Consider the following 9,104-nt stretch of genomic DNA (forward strand, 5'->3'; position numbering starts at 1 on the left):
TGAATCAAAATTTTCAGTCAAGGAATTTCGCAGAATGCATCTCGGAGCGTCTAAAATCAAAACCCAGATCCACCCACCTCACCCCCCCCCACCTCCCCGCAAATGGCAAAATTTTACTCACTGCGTAGCCTCAGCGCGGCACTTCAGAAAAGTAAGGGCTGGGAGATATTTTTAAGGGCTAGTAGATTTTACAGGTCACTAGCCCTGCTGGCTAGTGAACATTTTAGGTTAGTTTCAAGCCCTGTATGTGTGTGCATGTATGTGCTTGTTTAGCCCTATTTACTGTTTGTTTTGCACTGTTTACTACTGTGTGTATAATACATGTATGTTAATAAAGGATGACTTGTATAGTAGCGATGATATCTCTGATTCTCATCACTTTTCCAAGTTTTCTTGTTCAAGTTTTACATTTATTTTTTCTTCTTTTTTTTCTTTGATGAAATCGATTATGGATTTTGATAACCGATATTGGAGTATAATCGATCATCGTGGACATCACTAACTGATACCGTCTATATTATGACACTCCTGATCTTATCGCATGACTCTAATATTTTTTGTGAGAGGTTGGATAAAAAATATTATTTACATCTCCTGTACATCGATACACAGCACGTATTGGATCTAAACTTAAATCTACTTAGAAGTTTAGAACTACATAAAATGTTACTAAACAATAAATTATTAAATGTTTCTAAACAATAATCAGACATACAAGTGTAATAACATCAGGAGTAAGATAATATATAATGGATATAACTATAAGATATAATCCTATATTATCTTACTCCTGATAACATGATAATATGAATATGAAAAACTACTAGAAAATATTATGATGAAATTAAATTTTGAAACTGCCTCCAGCAGTTTGAAAAGTGTTGAACAGATAAACCTGTGATTAACCTGTGATTAATAATATATTCTTGCAGCACAACATGCGAGGTGTTGTTTCGATGGCTAACAATGGACCAAATACAAATGGGTCACAGTTTTTTATCACCTACAGTAAGCAGTCGCACCTCGACCACAAGTATACCATATTTGGAAAGTAAGTAATTAATGCAGAACTGTTGATTACCATCTGTTAGCATCAAATGACGCGTGTCACGTGTCGCGTGTTAAACTGACAGAGTGCATGTAACTTGTAATTACGTTTCTTTGTTGAGGTAGTTGAATTTTGGAGGATCATGCACTAGGTTCAAGGCTGGTGTTATGTGTTACAGAGTGATAGACGGCTGGGATGTGCTGGAAGAGCTTGAAAAACAGCCAGTAAGTCAGAAGAACTACAGACCACAGACCGACATACGCCTGCAGGGAGTCACCATTCATGCCAATCCTCTAGCCGGCTAAAACGCAAATCCTGCTCATCGGGAACTGATATAACGAATGAGAAATGCCAACAAAGGTCGTCGTAATTATCTGGCTGTCCTGCGAGACTATAAGAGGCAGATAAGATATCTGCCGAATCGACGAGGAATCGATAAAACTGCGGTGATGAATCCTGGCAACAAAATGGCGAACATTACGCCGCAGTGATGACACGGCCTCGCATGAGAGTAGCGACAGTATTATGTGTAAACGAACGCGTGGGACGCCATCCGTGGCGGCGGTGCGATGCAGCGATGAACAAACTCACGCGTGACAGGGATCGCGAGCAAGAGTAGCGACCACGTCGTTCCGCAAGCGAACAGCATCGGCGAACAGCATCGTGCGAAGCCGCCGCCATGCCGGAGTGCGATGTCTGCGGCGAGCGCGAGTTCCAGTGCGTCGACGGGCACTACTACTGCACGCTGTGCCACACGCAGTCGCAGGACCTGCGCGAGGAAGTGCGCGAGGAGATCGCCGACCGAGACGAGCCGATTCCGTTCACGCTGAAGGCTGTCAGCGTCGCGCGGGAGCCGCGCGCCCGGGTCTCGCGCTCCCGGCGCAGCGTGGGGCGGCTGCGCTCGCTGAGCCGCTACGAGGCGTTCACGATCGTCCTGCGCGAGCAGACGAAGTGCTTGCTCGCTGCCGGCGCGCCGCCAGCTCTCAGGGAGCTCGTCTTCCAGCTGTGGGCGGCGTACCTGTGCCGGCGCGGCATCGCCTTCAGCGGCGGAGCGGAGGAGGGGCCGCCGCCGCCGCGGTCGGTCGCGGAGCTGCGTCGCGAGGCGGCGGCACGGAGCGAGCGGTACAAGCCGCGGGGCACGAAGCTGTCGAAGGAGGAAGCGGAGCAGAGGCTGCTGCAGAAGGTGTTCGAAGACGAGGAATTCTACAGCGACGACGGCGACGAGGACACGGACGGAGGAAAGGCATCCGACGACGAGGACGATGGTACAGAAGCGCCTCTTCGAACCGAACGTGAAGGCAGAGAACTGCCCCCTGGCGGTGCAGGGGAAAAAGGAGGGGGGAAAAGGAGGGGAAACTAGGGGGGTCCAGGAGGCATGTTTTTTTTACCGTACCACTAATTAATGCGTAAAATCGCCACCACACCATAGACGGTATTTGGGGTTCTTGTATATATATAAGATAGCCGAGTCTGTGTACAGTTAGTGTTGGGTTTGGTACAGGTTAACTGTTTGTACTTGTGTATGGTCTGCAGTGCATGTGGTCGGTAAAAATACACGCGTCGGTGTTCCTGGTCGAATGGGAATTCTTGACGATCGATTCCCGCGCTGTCAAACTTTTATTGTGGTGGAATTTAATCGGGGCGGAGGTAATTTAAACGGGGCGCAACGATTGAAACAGGGGGGAGTTTTCCCAAACGAGGCGCGCGCGCCCCGTTTGCGCAACGTAGGGAGAACCCTGTATTATTAGCCTATGAGCGATAGGCTAATAATACGCGCGGCTATATGGCCGGTAGGAACGTGTACTAACTATCATATGGCGCTAACAATTGGAGTTACATTTCTATAAATTCTAGCTATTATAGACACATGTCTTAGCCTTAATCTCTGTGAATTTTGAGTCTATTGAAGCATGATTAGTCACAATTAATGAGCAAATATGCACGCGCGGTATCGCTCATAAGCTAACCGGTGAAACGAAATGTCCCGAATTCTATTTTTATCTTCCAATCACAGGTCGGAGCAATTCCTCTGTTTAGACGCATGTAAATTGATGTAAATGACATTGGTTTTATTGGGACCCATGTTCTCTATCCTTGAACCCATATGATATACACACGCAATTCTTTCCCTTCTATTCTAATTATATTGACGCGAGTGAGAATCTCTCTAAATTTGTATTTCAAAGCCCGCCCAACCAGCATGATTAAGACCAACCCCTTCATGAAAATCCAGCACCCGCCACCCTGGCCTTGGCTTGAATGCAATAGGCTAATACTATTATTACTAATAGTAATACTAATACTAATAGTAATAGCCATAGCCTAAGGGTAGGGACTTGAAAGTTGAATGGGAATGGCCGCGTACCGCTAAATACATTCACTGATTCAGCCAATACCACTGCTATTAGCAGATCGAACATATTTAACTTGGTTTTAGGTTTCGCCTCTTACAATGACTGCTTGCTTTAGTGAGTGCTTTTTACAAATTACAGGGTTTAGTAAGAAGTGCTTACCACTCCCCCTAGCATCGAATCTTGGTCATCGGTTAAAATGAACACGATGTTTGGAGGCTTTCCACTGTCGATAGAATTTTGTGTTGAAACACGATGACATAGCCAAATAAGACAGACAAATGTGAAGAATAAACGAACATGCACTTTCATCGCGACACTCATTATCTCTACAACATGAAGTAAACCATGCGGCGAAACCAGAACTGATCTAAAAACGAAAAACTAGCTGCAACTGAAAATGAACTCCCCGCATGAACTCGTGATCATTGTTGTTATCACGTGGTTCATAGACTTGCACCATGAAGCTCTACTAAATAGTGCAAACATAGAACATAGAACGCAGTCGTAGCGAAGTGACGAAAATGCCATCTAAGTTTAAACAAAAGAGCAGTGGCATAATGAATAGGTACTGGCGTGCGTGGCGTTTTGGCGTTAGTCAATGATTTCGAAATGGTAGGTAGACCCTATGTTTCTCATGAGTCTATGTTTCTCATGACTCATGGCATAAAATAGTTGCGCGATTAGATTAGGTTTGGTCAGGTCTAGGGATTTGTGGTAGTGATCGATACAGTCACAGTTACGGACAGGTTCTGTAAAGGGCATTACAACTCGCCAACTTCAATCAAACATAGCCTAAACTAAAGTAGGCTAACTTAAAGGCCGTAAGGGCCCAAGGATATAACTTAATTAGTCACTTACTCACTTAGGCTGTGGCTACGGGTACGGCAGCCGTATCTTAATGTCTCGAGGCTGGAGGTACGGCAGTCCATTCGCTTTCATACTTAACGAGACAAAGATAGAGCTGACAGTAGAGGTTCTCCGAGGAGACCTAGACTAGTCCGAAGAGAATCTGTGAATCTGTGAAAAGATGGCGGCAGCTGTCCCTAAGCGGGGGTAAGCCTAGACCGAATAATTCTGTCCCATATAACCTTTTTTATATTTTGGTGAGGGTTATTGGGACAGAACGGGGTTCATTGAAATGTTGTGAGATCGCATGCAAAATGCATGCGCTGCGAATGCGGCCCGTACGTCGCTATTGGCGCGGAAAAAAAACCTACCGTTCCCTTCTACATGGCTTAACCTTGCTACTGATAAGTGTATACATTCACTTCAATCGTTATTCACTTCTTAAAAGATTGTTTTTCAGAAACCCCGCTTCATTTAACTTTAGTAAATTACGTTCGCCATTTACAAACAATCGGACCAATCAGAGCGAGTCTTACAATACCCCTGGTTCTTGCTTGTATCTGTGGCGCTGCCGGAGGGCTGATAGACTATCATCAATCATCATCAATAGATCTATCCTGCGACTATATCTAAAATTTTGTCACACTATATAGCATTTAGTTTTATTTTGATCAAATAAACAGATTGAACTTGGTTATGTTTGCAGTCTGTTACTCTCCACACAGACTTTGGTGATATAAAGGTGGAGTTGTTCTGCGATCAGTGTCCAAAAGCCTGTGAGGTAGGAATTTTTACTTAGAGTTATACTATTCCTATTTACTAAAAAGGAATTTTACTTATTTAGGTAGGATTCAGCAATACATACATTACAGTTGCTGTATAATTTGCAATGAATATTGTTGTAGTATTTTGAATAGTGATATTATATTATATAAGGCGTTGGCAGTATAGTCAGAACGACATCTTGTGACAGGATCTTGTGTAGTTAGCCTGCCTACGTTCATAGCTTTTTTGTCATTTTTCAGAATTTTCTAGCATTGTGTGCGAGTGATTACTACAATAATACGATCATTCACAGAAATATAAAAGGATTTATGGTTCAAATGGGTGATCCAACAGGTATGCAGTTTCTGTTTTGCCCGCAAAGAGACTCGTCTACTTTCTTTCTTATTAGGCCCCATAAAAAAAAATGTTAGTTTATCATCCTTGTCATCTAAAGAAAGTGATGAGGGAGGCGGGTTTTTTTTTTTTTTTTTGTAAAGTAAGGTTTACAAAAGAGCAGGGACGGGTACCAGACTACCTTCCGCAAATACACCCGCCATCTAACCAGCAAAAATGTAAATGGCGTCGAGTGAAACGTGAAAATGTGTGTTCTTGGAAAATTGAAATCGCAGCAATAATTACGTAGCGCAAAATGCCGCAGGGTACTTTTTAAAAGAGACACAGGTATAAAGAAGTAGGTAAGCTATATAAAAGTAAGGTAATATTTATAATTGTTAATGTCAAGAAGGACTAACACTCTAACGAATGAATTGGCTTGAAACCGGTGTGTGAATACAACACCGGTAATCTGAATTAAAAAATTAAAAAAAATTTGATGCGGGCGGAAAAAGTGATGCGGGCGGGGATGATAAACTAACATCTTTTTTTATGGGGCCTTAATGAAATGAAAATTTTTTAATTTCTTATTATATATATATAGTTTATTGGTACTGTTACTACGGACAGTATTGAGTTCTGCGTGTTTGCATTGATAATGAACTATATAATATAGCAGGGGTAGAAATTAACTTTTTAACACGGGAGTCCAACGGACTCCCTACCTTTAAAAAGAGCGAGTCCGCAGCAAAATGAGGGAGTCCGCAGTCTGAGGTTCAAAATTAATGATATTAACGATAACGCATGTGCTTATTTTTATGATTCGTGCGGTTGCACGTCTGCCAAATTTTCTTTTGAAAAATACAGTAATTCCGCGAGGCTGTGCTCTGGAACGAACTAATTAGTATGGCAGAATTTTCAGGGAGTCACACGGACTCCTGCATATGTCAAATCAGGGAGTATTTGACTCCGGAATCCCGTTAATTTCACACCCTGATATAGTGCTCAGGGTTCTCCCCAGAAATTTCAGAAGACACATTATCAGGCAATCAACCAATTCATTCTCAATTGCTAATTGGAGTCAATTACGTGTGTCGTAAGCTGCCTTTCAACACAGGCACACTCGATCAGTTCGGAGACATACAACAAGCTGTAAAAATAGCTTGACTTTGTCAGGATTATCAAAAGTAAACACAGTTGAAAGTTAAGACATTAAACAATTAAGATATCTAGGAAGGTTAATGTGATGATGCAAATTATTTTCCGCTTTGAAGTAATTTCAGACCCGACATGCGTTATAAAGGCCTGGCGCTAACCCTGGTGCTATAGAAAAAGTGTTTAATATTAATTTTATTAAATTTCTTTACAGGTACAGGAAAAGGAGGAACAAGCATATGGGGGAACAAATTTGACAATGAAATTCTGGACGAGTTAAAAGTGAGCTATATGAGGCTAAAACATTCCGTGCTCAAAATGAATCTCATCAGGAGTGTCATAATATAGACTAACACTGTGATGATACCAGGAGTAAGATAATATAGGATCCTATATTATCTTAGGAATCCTATATTATCTTACTCCTGATGATACTGATACTAGTGTTGTCAATCGGTTGTAATTTCGTAATCGATCATCGGTTGGACCCAAGTAACCGATGATCGGTTACAATCGGTTACTCGGTGTGTTGAATGCCTGCGTGTGCGTAACGTCGTGTGCATGTACGTGTGTGCATGTATGTGCTTGTTTAGCCCTGTTTACTGTTTGTTTTACACTGTTTACTACTGTGTGTATAATACATGTATGTTAATAAAGGATAACTTGTATAGTAGCGATGATCTCTCTAATTCTCATCACTTTTCCAAGTTTTCTTCTTTTCTTTTTGATGAAATTGATTATGTATTTTGATAACCAAGCGCTTGGTTCGAGCCACTGTTCGAGTATAATCGATGACCGTGACATCACTAATATAAACCATGGCATGAGTGGTGACGTTTTGTTTAGTCAATATAAAGTATACTCAGTGTTAATATTCTACATGTCCCAGCAGTTGCTTTAAATACATAACTCCGCAGGACTCCCTATATCAAAAGGTTTCACTATTTGAGCATTTTCAAGTTCATATGTTTGAAATTTAAACTTTTCAGGTATTTATAGAATTGTTTATAAGCGGCCCCATTTATGGAAGTTCATGGTAGCTGCGCCAGAACCAGATTCCATTAGTGTCGTCGAGGTGAATAGTAACTAAACTATACACTTGTTGACGTTGTCTGTTTGCACTCCCACATATTTTTCTGCACTCCCACAATACTCATCCCTGGATAATACCCTGGCTCAATGTGATATCTTGCTACAATGTGCAGCACTCGTTGCACTCCGTACATGTGCCCAAGTCTGGCAGCACCAGTACAGACGGTCGTGCTCGTGTTATACTGCACCTGTCACTTGAATTGGGTTGCTTATGTCAGGGGCCGTTGGCAGCCAGCTAAGCACAACGGAATCGTTGGATGACACCATCAGCTTCAGCTGCTTCGGTGGCGGAGGCAGCAGGGCGTCCTTACTGCATGCGGGGACGTGGCATGTCATGTCTGAAGCACCGCCCATCATCCCTGACACAGACATGAGCAACTCCTGCAAGTGATGAACCTGACGAAAGAAAATACAACCACACGTGAACATGTATGAATCGTTTTTTTTTTGTATGTGTGTCTTTAGATCAATATTTTAGGCCGTGCTACACATTTGTGGCGGTGCAGTTTCAAAACTGACCCTGCAAATCACGGCTGCACGGCTTGCTGGCTAATACGTTGCGTTGAGCCCGTGTGTGAGGATTGTTGACTGACGTTGGAAATACGTAATATTCCTGTTGCTTTTGCACACCCTGACCGACGGTGATACCAAGTAATTATCTTTTACCATAGGCTACAGAATTTATGTTGATGGAACAGAAGAAGGAATGATAGCAGCAGACAAGAAAAAAGCTAAGATATCAGGGCTGGACATGGGCATTGCGCACAGGTGCGAGAACAACTTTCATTAGGCCACAATTAAAAAAATCTTTGTTTGCCCTCACCCGACCCAGGCTGAAAAGTTTGGGTAGGTAGGACGGCTTTTTTTGAGGGCGAGGGTCTTTTTACAAATTCAGCATGGTATCTACATGCTCGGGTGTGCTTGTGTGGAGATACTTTTATTTGAATGTTTGTTTTGCTTGGTACATATATGTATTGCCTACATATTTATATAATGTTACAGTGATACATTTGTTTTAAAAAAAAGATCATCACATTTTGCGTCGGCCGTTCTTTGACGGGTCGGTCGGGTGAGGCAAACAACAGTTAACAAACAATATTTTTTAATTATGAGCTCTAGTGTTGACCTGTAATTCCCTCCATTTATTCATTTCACCTCCTTACAACTAATTATTGTTTGATATGATTGGCGTATAGAGGTAGAGATTTGTGTAGTAGGACAGTAGACACAACACTAATTAAATAAATGTAATGGAATGTATTTTGCATATAATTGTTATTAAATTAATTAAGCTCTATTGTGAAATTAATCCTAAATATGACTGAGAGATTCCCTGTTGACATGTTATTTAGATTATAATCTTGGTTTTTTGGGCTGATTGTATTTATGTAAATCACTTCGTTTGTATATTTATTATATTCCAGACTGTTTCATTCACTTAGCCTCTATCTGTTACATTTGGTTTGTCGACTAAATAGCCGTACAGGTAATCTGCCATCTGCATGAACTTC

At 42.0% G+C, this 9,104-nt stretch overlaps 3 protein-coding genes and 1 long non-coding RNA gene across 5 annotated transcripts in view; 3 read left to right on the top strand and 1 right to left on the bottom strand.

The window, feature by feature from the left end:
- The window catches only part of LOC106809255 (N-acetylglucosamine-6-sulfatase-like), a 16,251-nt gene extending 12,375 nt beyond the window's left edge, over positions 1–3,876 (bottom strand). For both annotated transcript variants that reach the window (XM_014812263.1, XM_014812262.1), the window contains exon 1: positions 3,562–3,876. In XM_014812263.1, coding sequence (XP_014667749.1) covers positions 3,562–3,723 — 162 coding nt within the window. In that variant the 5' untranslated portion in view covers positions 3,724–3,876. The remainder of the gene's footprint in view (positions 1–3,561) is intronic.
- LOC106809257 (peptidyl-prolyl cis-trans isomerase-like 3) lies at positions 933–1,561 on the top strand (the record flags this gene model as incomplete). The annotated part of the gene is given in 2 exon segments (XM_014812265.1): positions 933–1,051; positions 1,227–1,561. Coding segments are annotated over 2 exon segments (246 nt in total), but the record flags the coding sequence as incomplete, so codon positions are not given.
- The window catches only part of LOC106809254, an 11,559-nt gene continuing 4,088 nt past the window's right edge, over positions 1,634–9,104 (top strand). Inside the window, exon 1 of the mRNA XM_014812261.1 lies at positions 1,634–2,361. Coding sequence (XP_014667747.1) covers positions 1,728–2,361 — 634 coding nt within the window. The 5' untranslated portion in view covers positions 1,634–1,727. The remainder of the gene's footprint in view (positions 2,362–9,104) is intronic.
- LOC106809258 lies at positions 4,253–6,736 on the top strand. Its single transcript, XR_001393862.1, has 4 exons — positions 4,253–4,455; positions 4,955–5,029; positions 5,274–5,367; positions 6,716–6,736. It is a non-coding gene; the product is annotated as an uncharacterized LOC106809258 (long non-coding RNA).

This window comes from Priapulus caudatus, unplaced genomic scaffold (genome assembly GCF_000485595.1).
Source record: "Priapulus caudatus unplaced genomic scaffold, Priapulus_caudatus-5.0.1 Scaffold340, whole genome shotgun sequence".
Taxonomy (NCBI): Eukaryota; Metazoa; Priapulida; class Priapulimorpha; order Priapulimorphida; family Priapulidae; genus Priapulus; species Priapulus caudatus.